Source organism: Bos mutus, chromosome 11, assembly GCF_027580195.1.
Source record: "Bos mutus isolate GX-2022 chromosome 11, NWIPB_WYAK_1.1, whole genome shotgun sequence".
NCBI lineage: Eukaryota > Metazoa > Chordata > Mammalia > Artiodactyla > Bovidae > Bos > Bos mutus.
Genome location: NC_091627.1, coordinates 95,728,355 through 95,756,100, shown reverse-complemented (window position 1 = coordinate 95,756,100; position 27,746 = coordinate 95,728,355). Strand labels below are relative to the sequence as shown.

General features: G+C 44.7%; 1 protein-coding gene and 1 pseudogene across 1 annotated transcript; both read right to left on the bottom strand.

The window, feature by feature from the left end:
• Window positions 1–3,518: 3,518 nt before the first annotated feature.
• ACTG2 (actin gamma 2, smooth muscle) lies at window positions 3,519–27,695 on the bottom strand. The gene is made up of 9 exons (XM_005897639.3): window positions 27,540–27,695; window positions 18,042–18,211; window positions 17,516–17,644; window positions 11,048–11,158; window positions 10,709–10,793; window positions 8,880–9,041; window positions 7,925–8,116; window positions 6,099–6,280; window positions 3,519–3,747 (listed from the first exon to the last, which is right to left on the bottom strand). Exons 2-9 carry the CDS (start codon window positions 18,165–18,167, stop codon window positions 3,604–3,606), a joined length of 1,131 nt encoding a protein of 376 aa, XP_005897701.1. The 5' UTR covers window positions 18,168–18,211; window positions 27,540–27,695; the 3' UTR covers window positions 3,519–3,603.
• On the bottom strand, window positions 11,168–17,503 carry LOC138989926 (complex I assembly factor TMEM126B, mitochondrial pseudogene; annotated as a pseudogene).
• Window positions 27,696–27,746: the final 51 nt, after the last annotated feature.

Below are 27,746 nucleotides of genomic sequence, written 5' to 3'. Positions count from 1 at the left end.
TTTCCAAAAGAGAGACTCTGATTGGCCCGGCTATGGTCAAAAGGTAAGGGCTCAAGCAACAAATGGGTGTGTTGGAGGCCCACCCCAGGGTGCATGAGGAAGAAGGGTGATTAAAGGGATTGTCAGGAGCAAGGGAGAAAAAACGGTGATCAGTTCTTCCTGGAAGTGGTAAACAGGTTTTGGCCAGAAAGCAGTTGGTGCGCAGAATTATGTCCCATTTGCTTGAAAGAATGAAGTCACTTCCTGCTCCTGGGGGTTGTCAGACATCTGCTGAAGTTTATGAGTAAAAGCTGATGTTGCCCCAGGAGGACTGCAGTCATTCAGCATCCATTCCTTTATCCAGTATTGGCTCAGCATCTACCATGTACTAGACACTCTGTTTAGTCCTTAGAGCTCTGAAGGAATTACCACTTTCAAATATTTGTAAATGCTGCTGTGACAAGTAAACTGATCTGTACTACCAATGTGCCATGCAGCCACTAAAAATGGGGAGATAAGCATACAAAAGGTGACCCTGACCTTCTTCTGCGGCTTGATGTCTGGTCAGTTATATTCTTATCTACATCAAAGATATTCTAACATACTGGATTATGCTAACTCAGTCTGGTTAAACTGGGAAGTATGCTTCCAAAACCCCCTTGCGCTTACTCCTTGGAAGGAAAGTTATGACCAACCTAGATAGCATATTCAAAAGCAGAGACATTACTTTGCCAACAAAGGTCCATCTAGTCAAGGCTATGGTTTTTCCTGTGGTCATGTATGGATGTGAGAGTTGGACTGTGAAGAAGGCTGAGCGCCAAAGAACTGATGCTTTTGAACTGTGGTGTTGGAGAAGACTCTTGAGAGTCCCTTGGACTACAAGGAGATCCAACCAGTCCATCCTGAAGGAGATCAGCCCTGGGATTTCTTTGGAAGGAATGATGCTAAAGCTGAAACTCCAGTACTTTGGCCACCTCATGCGAAGTGTTGACTCATTGGAAAAGACACTGATGCTGGGAGGGATTGGGGGCAGGAGGAGAAGGGGACGACAGAGGATGAGATGGCTGGATGGCATCACTGAGTCAATGGACATGAGTCTTAGTGAACTCCAGGAGTTGGTGATGGCTAGGGAGGCCTGGCATGCTGCGATTCATGGGGTCGCAAAGAGTCGGACACGACTGAGCGACTGATCTGATCTGATCTGATCTGAACAGGGCTTTGAGTTTGAGTTGATCAAAAGAGGACCAGGTTTGAGATTTAGAAAGCAGGATGGGAGCCTCAGCAACTCTGAGGAGACCTTTGTCATTGGTGTGCCCAGAGATAGATGCCAGCTAGTCTTTGAGGCCTAGCAACTCCTCCCTGATTGCCCCACATTTCCCTCCAGACCTCCACTTCCCCAGCTTGTCCCATGTTGGTGCAGTCTTATTCCTATAATAACTCCCTTATCCCCATAATGGGCATGGTGGCTCTGCTTGCCTGAATGAACACTGATAGACCTAGTCATAAAAGGAGGCATATAGGAAACGGTTAAGTGTGTGGGCTCTTGTATTCAGACAGCTGGGGGTGAGGGTTAAGAAAGATAATCCATGTGCAGCGTTTAATGCAATGCCTGCAACACGGTTACCAACCAATAGGAATTACATAATAAGTAATGGCCGCCTTCAGCTTGGCCCTCAGGTCCTAGGATGTTATTTCTATTTAGTTGACTTCCTGTTGGATTTACACACTCCTCAAACCACTGTAACCGATCCATGCTCTCTCTTCTACCAGCACATAACTCAACTTCCCCTGCAGAAGTCTAGGACAGCATTTATTGAAGTGGGGTAAGATCAGGTCAGGGAAAAGGAAGAAGGACTGGTCAGCCTTCCCTTCTTGCCCCATGTGGAGACTCCTCTGTGCCCCTCCACAGTGGGAAGGGTCTGTGTGCCTGGGCATCATAATCCATCTTCCCTGTGCTTTCTCTCCCAATAGCCCATGCCTGTGGCTCTTCTTTGCAAGACAGCTCTTAACCTACTGGAGGAAAGTCTGGGACTTTCTGTCTGCTAAGAAGTGCCATCACCAATCACTGATATATGGCCGTGGCTCCTTGCCTGCAGTAAGGTTTATACTCCAGGGCTCCCTGGAGACCGGGCTGAAGTCACCCTCTTCTGTCCTGCCTCTCTCCTCACTCGCTGGTTTCCAGCGAGAGCACTTCTCTAATAAATCACTTGTACGTGAGTCCTCCTTCCAGGGTCTGCTTCTGGGAAACCCTTTAGAAGACAAAAATCCTCTAGGGATTTTGTTTTTGAAAATATGCCTCTCTACCACAACCCCAGAGGGCAAGTGAGGGGATAGTGGAGGAGGCATGTCTGACCTTGAGTTCTGTAATGCTTTAACTGGACTCCACTGTTTCCATATAGGTGTGTCCGCAAAGACCAGGTGGGCTCTGTTCAGGAGCATCAAGGATGGGACCTGGCCAGGTGGCAAGAGCAAAAGGCACGTTGGCAAAAGTAAGGACTTAGTTCTGCCAATAACTAGCTGGGCAATCTAGCTAACTAGTAAACTAGCTATGAAATGAGAATGATACTAGCACCTGTTTCATAGGGCTGTGGTAAGGATGAAATGAGAAAATCCATGTAACACTCTTAATCCAGTGCCTGGCATATTGTAAGCATTCAATCAATGGTAGCTGTTAGTATCCATTATTCTCCCATAGTATTTTGTGAAGGCTTCTGTTTCTGCTCAAATCATTGTTTTATATGCATGTGTCTGTCTCCTTCTTTAGGCATTGTGACCTTGATGGGCAGGAATCATCTTTGTAGGGTACATAAATCCCATTCAACCTTAACCAGGAATTGTAGATGCCAAAAATTCAAATAAATAAAAAAGTCAAGTAAATACTTGTGAAATAGGAGACTTGACCAAGGGCAGGGAGTGGGTAGCAAATAATCTGAGACAGAGAGAAAAGGGGAAGAGGGAGGGAGAAGAGAAGTGCAGGAAGAGAAAATATTCTTCCTGTGGTGCTGCTCCTTTCTTGATTAGTTTCTGGGGCAAAATACAACTTAATCCTCAATGACAAAGGACCTCATAGAGACTTAAGCCCACTATGACCATCCTTCACCTGAGTTTAAATAGCATTGTGTTTCAACCACTCATACGTTACATCCTATAAGTGCTGTGTTTCTCTTTTTGTTCACATTGTCTAGTGTTATCACGCTTGAGTAAAAGGACTTATATCTCTGAAAGCTCTTGTTTCTTAACCCTCCTGTCCCCAAGAGTCATCTAGTCCTCATTCTTACTAAAGTTCAAAGAAAAAGAAAACAAGTTGGTAGAAGAAGCTCTAGGCTTTAGCATCAGATACACATGAATTTTTAACCCTGGTTCTGTGTGATCTTCAGCAAGTTTGTAACTTCTCAGAGCTCAATTTCCTCATCTGTGATATGTAACAGCAGCACCTACCTCATAGAGTCATTGTGTGGACTAGAAATAAGGTGTGAAAAGCCCTTAGCACTATGTGTGAGACATGGCCCAGGAAGATAAAAGACCTTCACACAGAGAAGGCAGGCTTGTAGGTTTTAATGTTTCATGATTCATGATTGTTAACAGAGCACGCTCAAGGAGGTCCCCAGAGAATCTGTTCTGACTTTAGAAGCACTTTCTGTGGACAATGGAGGGCCCCGCCTCATCATACTCTGGCTTGCTGATCCACATCTGCTGGAAGGTGGAGAGAGAGGCCAGGATGGAGCCTCCGATCCAGACTGAGTACTTCCGCTCTGGGGGAGCAATAATCTGCAAAGAGCAAATGTGGGGAATCATGGTCAGTTGCCAAGGTATAGGGAAGGTGGTCCAGGAATCATCTCATCATACTGCCAGACTGCCCTGGGAAAGGACAGCTCCTGTGGTCAGAAAGGAACTAGGAGAAACCTTGTGGTGGATCAGACTATTGCTCAGATTGTCACCCTGCCTCCCACTTCATTCCCCTGCCCCTCCATGAGAAGAATGGGCTGGGCCCTGTCTGCTTTGGCCAATAGGATATCAGCAGACTTGACATAGTGGCTAGAAATGTGCTTCAGTCATGCAAGTGGCACAGTCTCTTGTGTCTCTGTCATCTTCATGAGAAGAACTTCCCTTAAAGAGCTACTGGCCCTTTAACCTGAGCCCCACAGTAAGAGATGCGCCCCTGACCTGAGTTGGCTAGACCTGCAGAACTGCCAAGCCAAACTTGACCCAAAACAACTGACTCCCAGCTGACCTGCAGATGCATGAACAATAAATGCTTATTGTTATGTGACCTGACATTTCACAGTTGCTGTTACCCAGCAATAGCTAGCCAATACAAACATCTATAAGGGCAGTGCTGTTCTTTTCTTGCCTGGATGCATGGGCAGCTTGGGCTGGGATTCCTCCTTTCTGGAGTATAAGCCAGTCTACTCAATAGTCTCTTGTATCTGAGAAGTTCTCAAATTCATACATGCCACTGGGATTCCTGAGCTTGGCCTTTAGAACTTCGTTGCCATGTCAGACAACTTTGAACTTCATCTAAAAGTGGACTCAAAAGGACTATGACTCTTCAACTAACTCCTGTTTCTGAAAGGACTAAGAATCCAATGCTAGAACAAGCCAGATGTGAAACAGATTTTTTTTTTTGGTCTCCTAAGGATATCCCTACATATTTCCTAAATTGCAGATCAAGGAATTACAGAATAAGTAGGGTCTTTAGAAGTTATCTTTTTCACGCAGACAAAAGTCACACCGGGGCTCCTTTGACATACACCTCAAGGACGGGCACAGCCACTAAGAAGGTAAAGGATTTTATTGCTGGGCAGCTCTAGTGAGAAAACTCTGGGCTGTCTTGGGCTGGAGGCCCTAAATCTCAGCCCCATTTCCACCCTACTCTATTCTTCCATATTCTGGAGCTGGCCTCATCTCCCCCACACATTTTGCTGTCCAATTTGGCTGGGGAGTTTGTACATGCACACACCCTTGGGCACCTTTACTCACTCTCTTCCCCCTGCCTGCAGTGCCCTTTCCCTTCCTCTGGTCTTATTTAAGGTGTTCTCCCATTGCGCATGTCTAATGAGCAGATCTTAAACTCCTGAACAGCTGGCCATGTTATTAAACTCAGGGCATTGGCTCATAAATTGGGATATGCATCAAATCACTGGTGTCCGTTTGTCAGTGTAGGTGATGGCAGTACCCCATACCTGTTGAACAGGAATCTGGGGGTGAGGCTAGGTCTGGTATCCTGACACATGGTCTTAGTAAAAAAAAACCACTGCCCAAGGCCTGGCACAGTGCCCACCATACGGCAGGCCTCAATAAACATGACTGCTTCAGTGGTTCCAGGTGAGAAGAGCTTGGAGGTGCTCATCTGTTTTCTGATGGCCCATTCTGCTTCCCTGGGCAGGGAGGCCTTTGTGAAAAAGGTTCTTAGAATACTAACATATAGAACACACTTCCTCAGCTCAGAGGCCAACTTTATCATGAGACTCTAACTTTCAACCTATTTGTTATTGCTATTTGGCGCCTACCTTTTTCTAACCCCTCTAGCAAAACAGTTCCTAGAAATCCTGAAAAGGTCTGTCTGGTTGCTTGGGGACCAGAGGCTGGGGAGGGGTGGTAAGACAGGTGGGCTCCTGTGCTGAGGAGGCCTATGAGGTGCGAAGCAGTGTGGGAGGGCTGCAGCCGAGATGGGACACAGGTCAGAGGTTATCCAGGAATCGAGACATGTCCCTGTAGCCTGTCCTACAGCCAACATTCTCTCTCTGGAACTTTCACCTTAAAAAGGTTTCCCAGGTCCTTTTTAAAGTTTAAAGATGGTGAGGTGCTGCCTCTTCCTTTTCTTTCCCTCTTTAAACTCCTCATTTCCTTCTCAACCCCTTCAACATTCTCTCCATTCCAAATTCATTTTACCTCCTTCTCATACAGTGTCCATGAGATTGTGCTTAAGAGCCCAGAATAAATGTGTATCCCATTCAGGGTCCCAGGAACATACTCCCCCCACAAGATGAAATCTGCCTCAGGCCAGGATAAAGGTGACCACCAAGCTGTAGGCCTGGCAGCCTGACTTGGACCTGTGTACCCAAGTACACAGGTCTTTGTACAAAGAATAGGATGAGGGGAGCCAGGGTAGCACCCACCTTGATCTTCATGGTACTGGGGGCCAGGGCTGTGATCTCCTTCTGCATTCTGTCGGCAATGCCAGGGTACATGGTGGTACCCCCGGAGAGGACATTGTTGGCGTATAAATCCTTGCGGATGTCAATGTCACACTTCATGATGGAATTGTAGGTTGTTTCATGAATTCCAGCTGACTCCATGCCTAGGAGAGACCACAGTATCTGGTCAGGACCCACCACCCCACACCTACAGCTCCTCAGGTGACCCTTCTATCGGGACAGCTACCCTGATTTGCCTGTCACCTCCCTACTGGACTGTAAGATCAGACCCTCTAACTGGTCACTGCCCTGCCTTGAGTTTCCCCTATTCTGAGTGATCGTTCACGCTGCTGCCTGATGAATATTTCTAGAGGGACGCTTCCGTTGTATCACTTTTTTTACAACTTTATTGAGATATAATTCATGTACCATGATACTCACCCCTTTAAAGTGTATAGTTTAAGAGTTGTACAACCACCACCACAGTCTAATTTTGGAACATGTTTAGCACCCCCCAAATAAACTCTATACCCATTGGCAGACACTCTCCATTTCCCCCTTCTCCCCTTTCCCAGCCTTAGGCAATCACTAATCTATTTTCAATCTCTATAGATGTGCCTATTCTGGACATTTCATATAAATGAAACCATACAATATTCTTTCATGTCTGGCTCACTTCACTTAGCATAATGTTTTCAAGGTTCTTCCATGTTATAGTCAGTTATAGCCAAAAAATATCCCACTCTAATCACATCGTGTTTGCCTGCTAGTTGACATCTAGCCACCTTTGTCTGCAACCGAGATCTTCCACAGTAAAAGGCCCTGCCTGCCAAAACAGCTCATGCCCACATACCCGAGTTTCCCCACCTCCAGTCTTTTTCCATGTGGTATTATTCCACACTGTAGACAGAGGAATCTTCCTCAAGTGAAATTCGGACTTCTGTACTCTGCTGCTTAAAGACTTCCAGGGGATTTGAAATTGCTGATATGATTAACACCCACGCTCTTTGTGTGACCCAGCAGCTGTCTTCAATTTCCCGTGTGTGAATGCATGCACACGTGCACACACACACACACACAAACACACACACACTTCACCTGTGATGTCCCAAATAGAATATGACGTGCACATATTCCATAATTTTCACAAGCTTTCCCTCTGCCTTGCATGCCATTCCCCACTTTGCACTCCTTCCATCCCCAGATACCGTAAGGTGATGCTCATTCTTCAAGGTTCTGTTCAAAGATTCAGCTTGATGAGAAGCCTTGCCTGATTTCTTAGGCCTATAGCACTTTATCTGGTTTGCTATTTACCACTACATTGTATGCCAACATTTGCTAACAGGCCTTCCTCTTATATACTTCTCAAGATGATAGTTATCCTTATATTAAACATTATCTTATTTAACCCCTATCTAGTAGGTACTATCACGGTTTCTACTTTGTAGATAAAAAAACTGAGATTTGAAGAAGGTAACATGCCCAAGGTATAGCACTTGAAGGACCAGAATCAAGACTTAAAACCAGGTCTGACCCCCAAACCCACTCTGTCTACTCCTATAGATTTCAGACCCCGTGATCTAAATGGTGAGAATTCAAGAAGAGTTTTGTGTTTTAACCTCATTCTTAGTTTCATGTTATATTCCCATCCCATTTTTCCTTTATTTTGGTTTCCTTATCCTTTTATTTAAAATTAGATTTTATCTAGTTGTATTGTTCATGTATTTTCAGCCCTTTCTGGAAAATTTTGGGTAAGTATAAACAATAAACAGTGTGTGTGATTGGCCGGAACTAAGGCAGAGCCTCACCAATGAACGAGGGCTGGAAGAGGGTCTCTGGGCAGCGGAAGCGCTCATTGCCAATGGTGATGACCTGCCCATCTGGCAGCTCGTAGCTCTTCTCCAGGGAGGAAGAGGAGGCTGCCGTGGCCATCTCATTCTCGAAGTCCAGGGCCACGTAGCACAGCTTTTCCTTGATGTCTCGCACAATTTCTCGCTCGGCTAGAAAGAGTAGAAATGAGAGAGAGTAGATACTCGGCTCTGCTAGTTTGGTTGTCCCATTTTGGTCTCCATGAAAACTTCCTTCTTCCTTCTCCTTTGGATTCAGTCTCAAGATTTGCTTGATTCTCAAGCAAAACTTTGCATGTACTTTTCATCTAGCTCTTATCACTCTGTCTTGACAAAGCTGCAGGCCTTCCTGAGGGCCTTGCAGCACACATCTCCCATCTAGATGGAGGCTTATATGCTGGGATTGTACAGAATCTAGGAAAGCCCCTACCTATAAATTCTTCCTGCCTTGGGGACCACTTCCCCTTAGAAATTCAGACCTTAGTTATTCCATTTGTCCTCAAACCATAAACACTTTGAGGTAATGAAATGCACCACCAGTCTTGCCACCATCCAGCCCCATAAAAACTAGCTCTGATCCTGTGGACGTGGACAGAGGTAGCAGGACCCTGGGGAGGGAGGGTGTGCTGTGAAAGCACAGTTAACGGAGGGTGAAGACAAGCATTTCTTAGAATAAGTAGGTCTAAGCCTCGTACCCCTCCCCAGGGTGTCTTGGTTGGGAAACTTGTCCCTTGAAAAAGGCTCCCCTGACTATCTGGTCTGGTCCAGGGCCCCAACCCCAGCTCATGGCCTCCCTATCTACCCTAAGAGAGTTTGAGCACACAGGGCCACTGACTTCTCATTACTCATGAGAGTTTCTGGTCCTAGATCAGATTTGGTTCTGAGCCCAAGTCAAGTCCAGAAAGAGGATGCGTACCTGTGGTCACAAAGGAATAGCCTCTCTCTGTGAGGATCTTCATGAGGTAGTCCGTGAGGTCGCGGCCAGCCAGGTCAAGGCGCATGATGGCATGAGGCAGTGCATAGCCCTCGTAGATAGGAACATTGTGGGTGACACCATCCCCTGAATCCAGGACGATGCCTAAGGAAGGAGGAGATAAGGCCTATGAAACCCTGTATTTTTTTCATCTGTTTCTTTCTGGGACCTGTCACCAAATGATCTTCAACGACCATATGTTTCTTTAGCAGCTGGAAAATTCACCCACTATGAGAATTATCAATCATATTTTTTGTGTACGTCAATTTTGTGTATGTCAGTGTATTTTCCCAAATGAAACTGTAGGCTTCTGGAAGGCAAATGAAACGTCTCCTCTTCTTATATCCCTTGAAACACTTTCACAAAAATGCATGCTTGTCAACTGGCATCTAGGGTGCGCATTCCTTAAGTTAGAGTGAATAATTTGCATATCCTTCAGGCATCAAACTAACATATACGCTCATGCAATTAGAATGTTAGCACTCAAAGGACTATAAAAACCAGCTTGAAAAAAATGAACATTCTCTACTGATGAAACTTTTAGTAAACTATGAAAGGATATAAGTTTTCTCAGCATGATAAGAAATCCCTCTTGATCCAACAGCCATATAATGGATGGGGAAACATTACAATATTGTTACTATATTATTATTATTTAATATTGTCCTTGATGTTCTAGCCAATGCAATATGACGAGAAATAGAAATAAGAGGTATTATTATCAAAAGGAAAGAGGATCATCATTATTTGCAGATAAAGTGGTGTGTATGTTAATCGCTCAGTTGTGTCTGACTCTTTGAGATCCCATGGACTGTAGCCCATACTTAAAAGACCTAAGAGGACTAAGTGAGAAACCATTAGCGTTAATAAGATGTCTCAGTAAAGGGCAGATCCAAAATAAATATCCAGAGATCAGTAGCTTACTCTTATACAAGGATGTTGGTCACAGCATAACTTATAATAAGCAAAAATTGGAGGCAAACCTAAAGGTTCTGCATTAGAGAAATGGCAAAATCAGTCAACCAATCATGGAAGCCTCACACACAATGACTACCATGTGGCATGTGAACATGACGTCCACGGCATAAAACCAAGCGCAAGGTGCAGGATTCAAAACCATGTGTACCTGCATTCCCCCGTCACTGTCCTCATCACGTGCAGTGAAATTATCCTTTAATTTCTTCTCTCCTCCACTAGACTGTGTTAGCTGCAAACTGGCTCATCTGTCTTGTTTCCCAGTGTGTGCCCATGGCCTGCAGCGTTTGGCACAGGGTATGAAGTATTGGAGAATATTTGAATGGATGAATAAATGGACAAATCAATGAATACATGAATGAATGTTTGAAAGATGTTTCTGGAAGCTGTCAAGCCCTTATTAAAAATCACTTCATTTTGAAGTTCCCTCTGTTTTCCCTGAGTTTTCTATGCCAAGGCCACCTCATACTTATACAGCCACCATCACAGATTCTGCCATTGCTGCTTCGTGAGCAGAAACATTCCAGTACTGTTGGAAAGTGTGCACAAGCTCCCGGACTAACTCCTGTGATGGAAATGGCCCTTGTGGTCATGATTTGCTCATGTAGATTCTCTTCAGCTATACTGGGGGACTTGCACCTACATTCTACCTGGGCTTCCCTCTGTTATCCCTCACCCAGGTTTTCGTTGGGCTTTGGCTGTCCCTTTGATTCTTCTGAACAGGAATCTCTCCAGGAGCCCAGCTTTCCCTTTCTTCCCCTCAAGTCAAAAAGGGAACAGATTCCAGGGCTACTTACCCGTTGTGCGGCCAGAAGCATAGAGGGAGAGCACAGCTTGAATGGCGACGTACATGGCGGGGACGTTGAAGGTTTCAAACATGATCTGAAAGAACAACGCAGAATGGAAGACTTAGAAATCACAGCTCTCTTGGCCCACAGAATGGTTGGTAATTTTATTAAGGGGGGGACCTGTGCCTGTTAACCCCGCTCCAACCTTCCATGGGTTCTGGCTTGGACTGCACGCATAGCAGGTCCTCAAAACTACTCTTTTGCATTGATGCATGGTTGGGAAAAAGAATCTGGCCAAGCATCCATGTGTGTTCCTGCGCTGGTACGCAGGTCTTCCTGGCCTCTTACCTGGGTCATCTTCTCCCTGTTGGCCTTGGGATTCAGAGGGGCCTCTGTGAGCAGGGTGGGGTGTTCCTCAGGGGCTACCCGCAGCTCATTGTAGAAGGAGTGGTGCCAGATCTGGTTGGGAGAAAAGTCAGATGAGTCCAGCAGACTCTCAGTGGGCGGGGAAATTCCAACTGGCATGTCCGTACTGGGGGAGGATGGCTTGATGGTCTCAGAATAGACTGGATCTGGAGAGGAGGCCCGTCAGCACTGGGAATTTCTGATCACTCTTTCAAGGGTATATTCCTTCTCATCAGGGCCCCAGACAAGACTCAGACCTAGGGCCAACATACTCAGTGTGTTGATTATTTCCATCTGACCACGGCTCCTTTTCACTCCTCTCCCTCGTCTTCCCTGCACCCCAAGGGACCAGGTGCACTGCAGCTCTCTGGCTTCTGGCTGTGTTTGGCTGATCGAAGATACCAGCAAGGGGTTGCAGAGTGTGAGGCGGGAGGAGGGCAGGGTGCCCTCCTGGCCAAGCTGAGGTCTCCCTGAGCAGGGCTCCTGCTGTGTGGCCCCTCTTCAGGCTCTAGCTCTCACTGACCTCTAGCCTCGCCACCCTTGCCCTTCAGCCTTCCAGCTCTAAGAGCTTTCCCTGCTGCTGGTACTCGGGTGTCTCTGCCTCTCTTTCTGGTTCCCTAACCTGCTCACACCTCTGTAAGTAGTCCTTCCTTAAATTAATTCAGAACCCCAGCTGAGTGTATACTGTCTCCTGTTTAAGCCTGACAGATATGCATGGACTCTCACTGTCTATTACTGACCAGGCTGTTCTTCAGAGCAGGGTTTCTCAGCCTCAGCGCTTTGACATTTTAGGTCAATAATTCTTCATCGTGGGGGCTGACCTGTGCATTACGGGGTGTTTAGCAGCATCCTTGGCTTCCACGCTCTGGAGGCCAGTAGCACCTCTCCAGTTGTGAGGAGCACAAATGTCTCCAGAAGTTGCCAGATGCCCCTGGGAGGCAAAATTATCCTGGCTGAGAATCACTGCTTTAGATGAAGCTAGTTCTTTTTTTTACTTCTGTATGTGTGCTGTGCTTAGTCACTCAGTCGTGTCTGACTCTTTGTGACCCCATGGACTGTAGCCCACCAGGCTCCTCTGTCCATGGGATTCTTCAGGCAAGAACACTGGAGTGGGTTGCCATGCCCTTCTCCAGGGAATCTTCCCAAACCAGGGATTGAGCCGAGGTCTCCTGCACCGCAGGCGGATTCTTTACTGTCTGAGCCACCGGGGAAGCCTGGTAGTTTACTTCTACATATTGAATATTTAATAGTTACAGGGCACAATATTAGATTCTGAAAACATTGCATGGTAGTTTTAGAGGAAGTTACTTCTTCCCACTGTGTCCGGTTCCCTCTGAGTAATCCAGACAGCAAACAAGAGCCTTTATTTCAAAGGGATTCAGCAAAGAGTGGTAGGGACACAGGGCTTTGATTTCCCCAGAGGTGGGGCACAGAGCCCTTGTGTCCATTGCACCGGTATGTTTATGGGCCTCCGGTTTTGCGCTGCTGCTGCTACTAAGTTGCTCAGTCCTGTCCAACTCTGTGTGACCCCAGAGACGGCAGCTAGGATGGTGCTAAATGTAACCTTAGTTTCCAAGTCTAGAGCGGAGAAAAGCAGTCAAAAAGACAAAATGCAAAGACACATTCATATTCAAGTGAAGGAAGAGGCAGGAGAAGTTCATTTTCTAGGAGATCTGAGAGAGCCCTGAAGGCAAAGGACGGTCTCCAAAGACTGAGAAGGGCACCCGAGGCAGAGCAAATGGCGCAGGCAGAGGCCGCAGGCTGTGGGGGTGTCACAGGAGACAGAAGAGACCGCAGTTAGGCTTAATAAGGTGATGTCAGTGTTTCCCCAAATGTGGCCTCAGTTATGGGGATAATTGCTATAGGTGCAGCTTCCCAGGCTGTATCCCAGGCCCATAAATCAGAATCTTTTTGGATGTTGGGTCCAACCATCTGCACTTCATTTTATTTCATTTTCAAAAGCTTTTATAAAGTACTTTGAAGTTTAAGTTATGAAGTACTTTAAAAGTTAAAGATGTTGACAATTTTTAAATTAGGAAAATTTCTTTAAGAGGAATACAAATTTCCCATATTTCCATCACTTACTAATAAACAGTTAACACTTTGGCTTTTTTCTCTCCCTAATCTTTCATCTTTATGTATTTTCAAATTTATTACTATTATCATTTATTCACTTCATATGCTTTCATTTATTTCTTACTTACTACGATTACATTTCTGTGTTCAATTTTGTTTCCTATCACTTTTCAGTTAATATAAGTAAATAATTTTCTTTTTCATAGTAAATATTTATTTTTAATAAATTGAATTAAAAACTGTTTTAATGCTTATATGACAGTTGATCATATCTCATCACCATCATATATTTAATCACATTGCTATTCAGGGTAGCTTGATTTTTTTGTATAATTGTGTGAAAACTATCTTTGTACCTATTACATTTTCTTTTTTCTATTCAGGATGTTTTCCAAAAAAGAAAAGTTCTAAGAGGGGCTGCACATACAACTGTGACTAATGCATCTACTGTATGGCAGAGACCAGCACAGCACCGCAAAGCAAGCATTCTGCAGCAACAACAACAAATTGTCCATCTAGAATTACTTTCAACTCTTTCAGCAGTGCCTGAGTTTTTATCATAAAAAAAGTTCATTCAGCTGATTCAGTATCCATTCATTCTTTGGTTAATCTTCACACACAGTTTTCTCAAATGTACTTTCAAATATTGCATAATGCTGAAAACCATGAACTATCCCAAAGACTGTCTGGAAAATGAGAGGAATCACCATTGCTTTTATCTCTGTTTGACAAGGCAGCAGCCAGTAAAATAAAACCCTTCCTTTTGGTGGCAGTGGAACTTGACTGCCAGACATCCATTTTTATAAAAAGCCAAAGCAGTGGGGTATAAAACACCACATGCCATGCCAATCAGTGAACTTCTCAGAACACAGTTTTCCTGGCTTGTATTACCTAAATACAAAGCATCTGTTATAAGAAGCCTGTAGGAAACTGTAGTGGACAAAAATGGGAGTAGAGTCAATGATGCATATGTCTTCAAAGCATCATGTTTAACCTTGAAGCAATGCCTGAAAATGAGGTTTCCCAATATTCCAGGGAAAGCAACTGTTGTTCCAAAGGTCACTGTTCCATATATAGAAAAGTCTTTTCTTTTCTAAAGTATTCAAATTTTTTTCTGTGATTTCAGTGACCATTGGTGTTCTGAGCTTTGCATCTCCTAAAGAAGGACTGGACTGATCATGTGTATGTGTTGGTATCTTGAGGTCCTTGCATGCTTCCCCAGCTCCCACCAGCACCACACCTGAAGCCCTCGGGTCAGCTCCAGCCTCACGCCTGGGTGCTGCCATCTTGGTGACTGCTGGAAAATGCTTTGATTTCTATTACTCACAAAGAGGCTAATTTTGTCTTTACTTCAGAATAAGAAATTGCCTATTTCACCCTTATCTGCATTCAATGTTCTCACTCTTAAAATATGAAATAATTTGACAGATAAAAATAACACCTAGCTGTTTTACTCTAAATTTTTAAATAAAACTTTAAATAATTTTTCAAATAATTTTCAGATTTTCAACTTTTAATCATTTCTATTTGGCCAACTCCCTGGTCATGCCCCTTGATTATTTGTCTGGTGGAGACTTTGTGTTTTTAATTATCAATTTATATTAGTTGTTTATATTAATCCTCTATTACACTAGTTGTGAAATTTCTTTGCAATCTGTTGTTTGCCTTCTAAATTTGGTTTTATTTTTCACATACTAGAAATTATGATTTTTAAGAAATCACATTTGTTATTCTTTCTATGACTTATTTCACCAGAAATTTGATACTCATACTTACTATATTGTATTTTTCTCATTAATTTTTTTACATTTAACTTTTGTGTTCAACTGATGTGTTTTAATGAAATTGTATGAGGTAAGGGCCATAAACAGATTCCCTGCCCCCCCAAATAATGAATCAGGTATCACAGAATAATTCACTGAGTAATCCTTTTTTCCCCTCTGGTCTTAGAAGTTACATTTACTATTTCTTTTTTACCTTTGTACTGGCATCAGATTGTTTTAATTTGTATAACTGTATATCTTAATATTCAGATATAGCAAGTCTTCTGTCAGTTTTCCTTATTCATAATAGTCTCATAAATTTTATTTTATTTATTTCTCCAAACTTTATGATTATCTTGCATAATTAAAGCTTGTGTTATTTTTAGTCAAACTCAAGGAAGTAGAGAGTAAAAATGGAGTTACCAGGAGCTGGGGGGAGGGGAAAGGGAGGTGCTCTTGGTCAAGGCACACAGAGTGTCAGGTATGTGGAATGAGTAAACCTGGAGATCTAACAGAATATATTAGCATGGTGACTAGAGGTAACAATACTGTCCTTAAAATTTGCTAAGAGGATAAATATTAAGTGTTCTCACTACAAGGAAAAAAAACAAACTGTGAGGTAGTAGATATGTTATTAGCTTGAATATGGTGACTGATACATAATGTATATACATTATCGAATTATCAAGTTGTATACCTTAAATATATACAATTGTGAGATTTTTATTAGAATGGCAATGAGGGCTTCCCTGATAGCTCAGTTGGTAAAGAATCCACCTGCAATGCTGGACACCCCAGTTCAATTTCTGGGTCGGGAAGATCCACTGGAGAAGGGATAGGCTACCCACTCCAGTATTCTTGGGCTTCCCTGGTGGCTCAGCTGGTAAAGAATCCACCTGCAATGCGGGAGACCTGGGTTCGATCCTTGGGTTGGGAAGATCCCCTGGAGAAGGGAAAGGCTACCCACTCCAGTATTCTGGCCTGGAGAATTCCATGGACTGTACACTCCATGGGGTTACAAAGAGTCAGACATAACTGAGCGACTTTCACTTTACTTTTAATGAGCCTATAAATCAACTTGAAAAAATTTGACAGCTTTATCCTATTGAATTTTTCTTTTAAAGTATGTAATGTACTTTTAGGAATTTCTTTAAAGAGTCCATATTACTATTGTGAATAAAAATTTTGTCTGTTGTTTTTAAATTAGATATCATTAGACATATACAAGTAATATGTGCCATGTATTGAGCATTAAGTATGTTCCATGCTTTGGGATTATACTATTTGCCTAATTCAACCTTCAGCGCAACCTAGTGAAGAAAGTATTTTTATTTCCACAAGTAAGGAAGCTGAGGTTTAGAGGAAGTTTTTGCTCCCAAATCTCCCTGCTTCTGGTACCAGTGTCTGTGCTTTTAACTGCCTCACAGAGTGGAGCAAAAAGCAATTGCATTTGTTATCTGTTTATCTCTCATTCAGAGTGACTGAATTTAAGGTTTAGAGAAAAGTGTATGTGAAGCACAGATTTCAAATCAGCTTTCTTTATTCCCAGCTGCAAGACTGCAGCTGCTCAATAAGCCCTCTGTTACATTTCAAGAGACAGTCATTGCAGAAACAAGAATTCTCAGACAACTGTCAGTGGGATTTATCAAAAGAATATTAGAAATATTGTACACCAACTATACTTCAATTAAAAAAGAATATTAGAAAGGTTCTATTAGCATTTTGCACATGATTTTGTTGAACACAAACTACTATTTAAAAACTACCCCCATATCTTCCTTTTCTGGATATTTTATTTTCATTTATCATTCACAGGTGGTTTTGTTCCTGATATTAGTATTTCCTAGGTATCTAGTGAAAGTTTGATTTTTTTTGTTTTGGCCACACCACATGGCAGGCAGGATCTTAGTTCCCAGACCAGGGACGGAAGCCCCGTCCCCTGTGGTGGAAGCGTGGAGTCCTAACCACTGGACCACCAGGGAAGTCCTTCTTCCATTTTCTGACATGAAAAAAAGCTTCTAGAAACCAGTAGCAATTCTTACTTAAATTTTTCACTAGAGAAGCATCATAATAGTATAGCATCAATGTACCTATCTGAGGCAGGACAGGGAACATAAAGAGGAGAAGTTATTCACCTTTTTGGAGGGGACCATGCATTTTAAAGAAGGACAAGCACTGGGCTGGGATGAAAGCTGCAGGAAAGGATAAAACTCGGACTTAGGCTGGACCAGGTCCTCAGATGCCAGACACGGAGTTAGGAACCTACTGCTGGTCAGTGAGGAGCTACTGAAGAGTCCCAGGAGGCAAGTGACATGGTTTGGTCTGTTAGAAAGACAAGCTTTGCAACAGTGCAGAGAATGAATTAGGCGATTGAGACAGGAGACAGAGAAATCAGTCAGGAAGCCACTGGAATCATCCAGTGAGAGATGTTGGCAACTTAGGCTGGGGAATGCCCAGGGGGGTGGACAGGAAGGAAAGAAAGATGTGAGAAACATCGTAGAGGAAGAGTTGACAGGGCAGAAGGTCTTGATGATATTAAAATGAGCACATTACAGGAGGGGTCCACAAATACCTTCTCCATGTCATCCCAGTTAGTGATGATGCCGTGTTCAATGGGGTATTTGAGAGTAAGGATCCCGCGCTTGCTCTGAGCTTCATCCCCCACATAGCTGTCTTTCTGGCCCATTCCCACCATCACACCCTGCAATGCAAAAGAGAAGGAAGGAGAACAGAATTGGCTGAGGGTTCCACTTGGAGGGATTCAGGCATTGGAGAGTCTCTGAAGAAGGATAAAGACAAGAAGAATGTCCTTTTTCCCCACTGGAAACCAGGCTGAAGGAAGTGGGGTGAGGCAGATGCTGATGAATGGGGAAATGATGGGAGAGAAGACGGATGATTTCTCGTGGGCGTGTCTCCCTTCTCTGTCCTAAAACAATGTCATTTTTCTGAGAGAACAGGGCTCATCCATACACTGCTCCCTCTTACTTTACTTGAAACACACACACACACACACACACACACACACACGGCTCCCCGTGGATGCCACAATGCAGTGCTTCTTCCCAGGAACTCAAAGCCTTGGGTCCACATGAGCGTACCTGGTGACGAGGGCGACCCACAATGGAAGGAAAGACGGCGCGGGGGGCGTCATCTCCTGCGAAGCCAGCTTTGCACAGGCCAGAGCCATTGTCACACACGAGCGCGGTGGTCTCTTCTTCACACATGGTGAGTGTGGCCGAGTGAACCAGGGGCTGGAGCAGCTAGGGAACTGGGGAGAAGAGAGGTAGTTGGCCACTTCTCAAAATCATGCTGGAGACGATCTTCTCGGCTTTGGGGTCTGACCCCGTCGGCAACTAGGGCCTACTTCCAGACGGACAGGCAAGGACCCGGCCCTGCACTCTGGCATTTGGGCCTCTTCCCTCTCTCTACCCTGCTGTTTTGAGCTCAACTGTGTACCCCCCAATTTCTGTGTTGAAGTCTAACCCTAGTGCCTCAGAATGTACCAGTATTGGAGGATAAAGCCTTTAAAGAGATAAGTAAGAGTAAAATGAGGTCATTGATCTATTATGACTGGTACCAAATGTGCCTAATTCAATAGAATGGGTATCTTTACAAGAGAAAATTGAAACAGAGACACACAGAGGAAGACCATGTAAAGACATAGCAAGAAGACAATCATCTACAAGCAAAGGAGAGAGGCCTCAGGAGAAACCAGCCCTGCTGACACCTTGCCCTCAGACTGCTAACCTCCAGAACTGTGAAAAAATAAAATTTCCCTTGCTAAGCCAGTCTGTGATACTTTATTATGGCAGCCCTCACAAACAAATCCACCTGCCTCTCAAAGGCCTGAAATGATACAAAGTGTTAATCCAATGGAAAAACTCTCTACAGACTTGAAGTTTAGAAAAGAAATAGAAAAAACTTGCAATAAACATAATTAAGGATTATCATTTACTATATACCAGAACTCTTATAAATCAATAAGAAAAAAGTAAATAGCTCAAAAGGAAAAAAAAAAAACAACTATGAAGTAGATAACTGACAGAAAAGGAAATGCACATACCCAACAATTACCTGAAAAGGTGATCAGCCTCATTAGTTATCAGGAAATGCAAATGAAGTAAGACCATTTTCACCCATCTCATTGTTAAGATTCGAAGTTTTATCATAGCTGTTGGCTAAGTTGTGGGAACACTGGCACTCTTTAATCCGAAAAACACATCAATGTACAATCTGGCACTGCCTAAACGTCCCTTGTGGGATATTGTACTGAGGTTAAGGGAAGGGACAGGCAGATCGACATGGACTAATGTGGACAAGTTTCTAAACCATTCTGCTGAGTGAACAAAGCAAGTTGCAGGATAGATGGCCCAGCATAAAAAATTTGTGAGTTTTTTTTAAAGCACAAAAAATATTGCACATTTTCTATAATTTTCTTTTTGTGGATGTGAACACATAGCAAAAAGTTCTGGGGAAAAAAAACTAAGGCTGATCATAGCAGTTACCTGGAGGTGGGAAGGGGACTGGGAGGAGAAGTGTTGTAATGTTTTAATTTTTAACAAGGAGACTGTATCCATGTACAGTCTATAATTAAAATCAGTCATAACATATCATCAAGGAAAAAAAGATGCAGCAGTTCTAGGTGAAATGTACAATCCTAAGGATAGAAGCCCCTGGAGGACAAGGAAAGCAAGAGAATTCATGATGGGACTCACTGACCCTGTCACTTCAGATGGAAAAAAAAACAGAGAAGTCCTGCCTCCAGTGCTGATACCTGAATTGGGATGGCTGCAAACTGACTAGGAAATTAATTTTTCTAACATGTTGCAGGTTTTCTTTCTTTTGAGTGACAAAGGAGAAGTAATAGCAGTCTAGGAGCTGGTGTGCAGATCACTATCTGGCCAGCAAGCCCCGGGTGGAAGGTGGAGAGAGTCTCAGCTGAGGGGGATGGGGGTCCAGAGAAGAGAGGCACAAGGCGTGGAAAGAGAAGGTGGCTGCGGAGCCCACCGAGCTTCGCTCAGAACATGCAGCAGGAGGGAAGAAGACAGCTGCCGCAGACACCTGGGACCCCGGTTCCCGTACGACCTTACGTGGGAGGAGGACAGCAAAGACCATGACCAGAGGAAAGAGGGAGAGCCCTAGGCCTGTGAATGCCAAAGACTACCTAGAGACTGAGCAAAAGCTTGTTCACACAATTTTCGGGCTAAAAGGAAGCCCTTCCTGTTATGTTCAAAGCAGGGTGTACACCCGGGGAGAGGCCACCGGGACGTCTAGAATCCAACCCTGCTTGTCCTTGCTGACCCTCATGATGCCCTTGGCCATGGAGAGCAAGTCCCAACTTTCTCATTCAGCCCACAAGGTCCAGCAAGGTCTGGCCCCTGCCTGTGTCCCCAGACTCATCTCCTGTCTGGACCCCCTCCTTGGCCTTCTCACTGAGGCTATGTGGAGGTTCTTTCCATCCTCCGAACTGTGTCATCTCCTGTCCCTTCTGGACCTTTAGATGCAGGGTCTGGAACCCCCTTCTCCCAACCTGTTTACTACTCTGACTCCCATCACCTGTCAAGCTTCTGTATCAACATTGCATTTTCAGTCTTTTTGGCCCACCAGTCTCAGTGGCATAGAACAAACACTGGTGAGAAGACAAGACGGTCTGAGATGTGATGGAGATTGAAGGGAAGTGCCTGGTTGCTCAGAGCCCATGGTTGCCAATGGGGAAGAGATAGGGAGTTTGAGATCTACATGTGTACACTGCTAGACTGCAAATAGATAACCAACAACATCCTACTGCGTAGCACAGGGAACTCTGTTCAATGCTATGTGGCAGCCTGGATCAGAGGGGAGTTTAGGGAAGAATGAATACATGTATATGTATGGCTGAGTCCTTTTGCTGTCCACCTGAAACTATCACAACATTGTTAATTGCCAATACTCCAATATAAAATAAAAAGGTTTTAAAAAATTTAAAGAAAAAGTACCTAGTTGTTCAAAACAATGCTGCCTTTGGTTTGAACAGTTTCTGGATTGCAGAGAAGTTCCCTAACCTACCATATTGGAACCATGGAGAAATGGAGAGATGTCAGGAGATGGAGATGGCAAAAGTTCCAGTGTTCAAAAAGGGAAACAAGGCAGTGGTCTAAAACCTCAGGTAATCTTGATATCCAAATTAGGTGGGTTTCCAGAAGGCACTATTAAAGAAAGCATTATTAAAGAAGAAGTGATTTCTTATAACTGACTAGGGTTTACTAACAACAAATAGCCTCCTTTTTTTCCCAAGACTCTCTGGCTGGAAATGAAGGAGAACGTGGGAGAAATTGAGCTTAATTTGATCTTGGCATCTGACAAGTTCTCCTGTGACATCACTATTGATAAAGCCATGTAGGCCGAAGAATAAAACAATTAGGCATATTCACAGCTATCTGAGTTATTGTCACTGAAAGGTGTTCATTGATAGATCACTGTCAACCTGGAGGCAACGATATACCTCAGAACTCCACTCCTGGTCCTTTCTCATGTTTTATATATGAACTGGACAAAAATGTAGAGTACATGCTGATCATATGTCCAGATAAAACACATCTGTTGGCTGGAAGGATCAAAATCTAAGATGATCTCAAAAAGCAGAGAAAAACAAGTTAAATTCACTAGGATTAAATTTAACAGCATAAATATGAAATTGTAAAGGTGAGTCTGAATAACAAACTGTGAAAGTTCTTGTTCAGCCTCTGTGAGAAGGACCTGGGGTCTTGTGGACAGTCAGCAGTGTTCTGGAGCCAGGATAAAAGCTGACCCCATCTCCAGCCTGAAAGCTGTGTCTGCTCCTTAGGACTACACTTGCCCGCAGAGGTGTGGGAAGGTGAGCTCCTGTTCACAGCTGACGAGGCGAACAGGACTACCTTTCTGAAGGAGAATTCACAAATATTTATCAAAAGTCTTTAAAAATGCACATGTCTTTTCACAAATATACTTCTAGCAATTTATCCTTGACAGTGAAAGTGGACGTTGCTCAGTTGTGTCTGACTCTTTGCAATCCCGTTTACTATACAGTCCATGGGATTCTCCAGGCCAGAATTCTGAAGTAGATAGCCTTTCCCTTCTCCACGGGATCTTCCCAACTCAGGGATTGAACCCAGGTCTCCTGAATTGCGGGCAGACTCTTTACCAGCTGAGCCACCAGGGAAGCCCATTTATCCTTGGGTGAGTGCAAAGATTTGGCCAACTTTAATGCCAAAAAGTTTATTGAATAATAAATAAAATGCTTGTAAACTAGTTGCCAGAAACCTTCCCATAATAGAGCAGAATATTTACTGCCATGGAAAAGGTGCAGGCTGTTTTGTTAGGTGAAACACAGTATATTCTGTGTTTAGATTTTTGGTAAAAACACATCTTTAATTTTTAAAAATTGAATGCCTTTCACACATACTATCTATTTAATCCTCACAGAAGCCCTGAGTAAAAATATTCTTAGTTCCAACTTACAGATAAGCAAACCAAATCTCAGAAAAGTGAAAGGACATAGCTCTCAGGCTGCTCACCGGGGGAGGTAGGGCTGGCCACAGCCCATGAGGCTCCAAAGCCTGGGCTTGCCCCTTCCCCAGCAGCTCAGTGACACCCACACAACTTCTCCATGTTTGGTGTTTTTGTTTCTGCCTCTCTGTCTCTCTAGCACTGCTGGCAGCAAAAGCCCTAAAACAAAAGGGTCAGTGTTCTTTTCTCTCTCGGAGCCTTTGAGCCCCTCCCGTGCCATGACAAGATCTAGATTTATGTTGACAGCCCCCGTGCTGGTGGGCAGCACGAAGTAGATGCTCAGTAAATGTCAGATGACAATCCCTCCACCTGCCTGGGCTCCGCCGTGACAGTCTGCTCTGCCCCTGAGAGCTGAACTCCCAGTTCCCACAGTCCCAGGCAGCTCGCTCATACGATTTAGAACCACGAAGGGTCCAAAAGACTGTTCTATACATCAGTGTCTCTTTTGCTGTCTCGTACACAGGATTATTGTTACCATCTTTCTAAATTCCATATATATGCGTTAGTATACTGTATTGGTGTTTTTCTTTCTGGCTTACTTCACTCTGTATAATAGGCTCCAATTTCATCCACCTCATTAGAACTGATTCAAATGTATTCTTTTTAATGGCTGAGTAATACTCCATTGTGTATATGTACCACAGCTTTCTTATCCATTCATCTGCAGAGAGAGAGGGTGGGAAGATTTGGGAGAATGGCATTGAAGCATGTATAATATCATGTATGAAACGAGTCGCCAGTCCAGGTTCGATGTACCATACTGGATGCTTGGGGCTGGTGCACTGGGACGACCCAGAGGGATGGTATGGGGAGGGAGGAGGGAGGAGGGTTCAGGATGGGGAACACATGTATACCTGTGGCAGATTCATTTTGATATTTGGCAAAACTAACACAATATTGTAAAGTTTAAAAAAAAAAAAAAAAAGAACCACGAAGGGATAGTCTTCTTCACAAGCTGGGCACAGAGCGCTGGGTTTCCTTGTTCTAGCAGGTGGTCCACCTAGAGGAGAAAACAACCTCCAAACGTGGCCAAGAAGCAAAGCTGCCCCTCTGTGACTATCTCCCTCTGGGGTCCCCTCTCTCGTGTGACCTGTAGTTCAAGCCGGTCTGGCTTTTTGGTGAACCCTATTGTCTCCCCCTGAAGTTCTGCACTTACAGGAAGAAAGCGTGTTGGACTTGATTTCCCAGCAGCTGAGACAAGCCACAGAGTGACTTCAAGCTGTCAGCCGTGCCATTCTGCAGCACTTGAGGTGGATTCAGATCTGCTTTTTCTTGAAGTTGGAACCAAATGAGAAGCGAGGGAGGTGAAGGCAGAGGGAGGGCAGCTGGCGGCGGGGGCCCTCTGGGGGAAGGCTTGGACCCTGGAGCCAGCCTCTCCTGGAAGGTCTCTGCTGGGGGAAATTCTAAACCTCACTCAGCCGCTTGCTGGTAATTTGTGGCTAGACTTGAGCGTGTCAGCTGAACCAGAGCCAACGTCACTGTGGTTTCCTGGGTCACAATCCCTTTACACTCGCAGAAAACCCAAGTGCACTGTTCTGGCCCTTTCAGCACATACTACATCTGGGCTTCATTGAGGATTTCACAGAGTTAGAAGCACAAATCCCCGCTCCTCCCCAAAAAGTGGCCAAAACCCAAAGACATAATGAGTGCAAAGGATTTGCTCACCCACACATACCCCTGGCCACCCCCAAGCAAATCCGAGAACAGGGTGAGCGCTCCCCACCCTCACTCTGAAGATTTGGTTTCAGAGTTCTCTCCCGCCCTCTTTTCTTTTCTCTCCTCCCTTCAGGTGCCCCTTCTCATGGCTCAGTTCCACGGCTCCCTCTCTGGCCTTCAGTTTCCTCAACTGTAAAATGGAAATGGTGACATCTATCTCCCGGGATAATGGATCAAATGAAATAATGGAAATGAAGTGCTTTATAAAGTGCAAATCAGAGTCAGTAAACTCCTGACCCTGTAGTCTACAAACTACAACACCTGTTTTTGTGACACCCTTGAATTAAGAATGGTTTTGATATTTTTTAATGGTTGAAAAAAAGTCAAAGAATAAGATTCTAATACCCAAGAAAATTATATGAAATCAAATAATAAATAAAGTTCTATTGGAACACAACTACATCCATTTATTTACATACTGTCCGTGGCTGCTCCAGTACAATGGCAGAGTTGAGTAATTGTGAGAGAGACCTTTAGACTCACAAAGCCTAAAATATTTACTATTTTGTTCTCTACAGAAAAAGTTTCCCAATCCCTATTGTAAAGGACTGAAAAAATAATAATTCTTGTTATCTCTCTTATCTTCTCCATTACAACTTGCTCTCAGGATGAAGTCTGCCACACTGGAAGGAGATGAAGGATCTGCTTCACCAATCAATGATTATTGAAAGGAAGGTTGAATTTATGCCAGTTTCCAAAGGCATTTTCATTTCAGTGAAAAGTTTGAGTCCTAAAAGGAAAGCCTCTCAAATATAGTGAGATTTCAAGTAATAGTTGGGGAAATAGATTGGAGTGAGGGCTTCAATTGACAGCTAAGCAGCCGCCTATTATAATCTGCAAGTGCATACATCCATACAATGACTGCATGAGGAACACTCCTACGGTGGAAAATTCTAGCGGCACCTCTTATTAACTTCAGGGTACCTTGACTTGGTTAATTCTAATTAAATTAAAAATGGCTTCTTGCTCGTAACCCTACTGGTCCTCAGGAATCTGCCATTTGGACTTGCTGTTCTGTTTTATCCTGGCCACTCTCTTCCCCTGCTCAGATCTAGACCTGACCCCTCTCCTGAGCCCCACGGCCCTGGCACCGCAACTCCATCTCTGAGACTGCCATCCTCATCGATGTCCTCTGGTTGGATTGGCCCCTCAGAGACTTGTACCCCCACCCAGGATGGAGCCCAGTTCCCCAGTCCTCCCTGCTCCTTCCCCTCCAATCCTCAGGCCTTTTATGTCTGGATCCACCGCCAACTGGGAGCAGTGCACTGCTGTAGCAGTCTTGCCCTGTTCCAGCGCACTCCCCTCACAGCTGCCTGAGCAGTCCTTTCAGGGGGCAGACCTCTTGCTGTTACCATTCTGCGATGCCCCATTGCCCAGTCCTTTAGTTTAGTGGAGAAGGCAATGGCACCCCACTCCAGTACTCTTGCCTGGGAAATCCCATGGATGGAGGAGCCTGGTGGGCTGCAGTCCATGGGATCTCTAAGAGTCGGACACACTGAGCAACTTCACTTTCACTTTTCACTTTCACGCATTGGAGAAGGAAATGGCAACCCAGTCCAGTGTTCTTGCCTGGAGAATCCCAGGAACAGGGGAGCCTGGTGGGCTTTTGTCTATGGGGTCGCAGAGTCGGACACGACTGAAGTGATTTAGCAGCAGCAGCACCAGCAGAAAGCCCTAGTAATCTGGCCCCGCCTTCTCCTCTGACCTTAGAACTCCCTGCTTCCTGCCTTGAAATCTATATTCAGTGGAGCTGAGCCACTTAAACAGTCCCAAAGACCACTTGTCCTCTGTCCTGGGACTATCCCGACTTTAGGACCCAGGTTAGGTACCCATTCTTCCAGGAAGCCTTCCCTGATAACTTCTGGGCTGGGTGAGAGACTCCTGGGCTTTACCTCTTTCATATATTTATCTTTTCCATGGTTTTCATTTGTCTCTCCTAGTGATTGCAGAACCCCTACTCTGTCCTAAGGAGCAGGGACAATGCCTGCTTACATAACAAGTGCGCAAGAAGTGTTGCCAGAATGAACAAAGGGAAGGAGGAAAGAAATGTAGCTTCAAGGTCATGATGTCATATTGCCCATCCTGGTTTCCCAGGTGTGACGTATAATATCTGCTCATTAGATTTCTTCTAGTTCCCCTCCATCTGTGTCATAGGAATCTCTCTATGCAGCCCAAGGGCTAACCTCAAACTCTAAACCCATTCAAATGGTAAAAGCAAGAGCTTAAAGCCTCCCTGTGCAAAGGGCGGTTCCAGACCAGCCACCTCAGCCTCACCTGGGAGCTTATTAGGGGTGGAAATTATCAGCTCCCACCCCAGTCTACTGAGTCAGAATCTGGGGTAAGGCAGTCTGTTTCAGCAAACTGTCCAGGTGATATTTAAGGTCTGAGCACTCAGGGCCAGGCCCTGACAGTGTTGAGCTGGGAACTTTCTACAAATATTATTTCATTTAATCCTCACAACAGCACTGCCAGGGAGATATAGTATTACTTCCATTGCTGGGTGGTCTATCTTCAAGGCCTGCACCACTACACCGGCCAGCCTCAGCTGTAAAGAGATGTTAGCAGAGTTTGATCGCAAAAGTGGACACAGCCCCTTGGTCTATTTCCCTCTTAATTATTTATGCTCACGTGTCTGTGTGTGTGTGTCACTGGGGGAGGACAACGACATTGGTGGTGGTCTCACAGCTGGGTGAGGGTCTTAACTTCCCCAGGTCTCAGTGTCTTCATCGCAGAATGAATTGTTAATAGATGGTTCCACTTCCTTCCAGCCCTAAAGTCACATGATGCCCCGGGACACTTACTCCACCCTACTCCTGATTTGTTGCATCCTGGAGCCTTCAAGACCGAGAAAACTCTTAGCCAAGCATGAAGCAGAAGTCAGAGAGACAAGAGGTGGTCTGAAGAAAATACTCACCCATCCCCAACAAGACATCTCACAGATACAAGGGCTATGACTGGTTTGGATTTAAATGCCCTGGGAAGTCATTTCTCTGAAAAGCATCTGCTCCCCTAAACAGCCTCCCAGACATCCTGAGCCATGACAAAGGACACGGAATAGATCTGCACTGGCCCTGGTGAGCAGTGAGAAGAGAGAGCGCGCAGGTAACATATCCCACCCGGCACCTGGTTAAGAGGGCAGGGAGCTGTGCTGCCCTTGCCCGAGGATGCCCCATGGCCAGAAATGCCTTCTCCTGGCAGGCAGCAGTGTGCTTGCAGGCGCCACTGCACACCAAGGGCCTTGACGTGTGACCTAGGCCAGCGTCACCAAAGCCAGGCCAATCTGAAGGCGCCTCCTGTACCCAGGGGGCCAGGCGGCCCCAAAAAGACAGAGACAGCAGAAGCTGTATAGTACTCACCGAGTGTAGGAGAGGTTCTTCTCCCAGTGACTGAGGGCTGGTGTGTCTTTGGCATAAATACCAGAGCAATATAAAACCCCAGAGGCGGATCTTCTTTAAACAGAGTCCCTAAAAAGGCCAGCTGACGGTGTGTTAGCAATATTACCATATAAGGTGGTTTTTTCAATAAATCGGCCTTGGGGGTGGGGAGGGTGGAGAAGGGGGTTG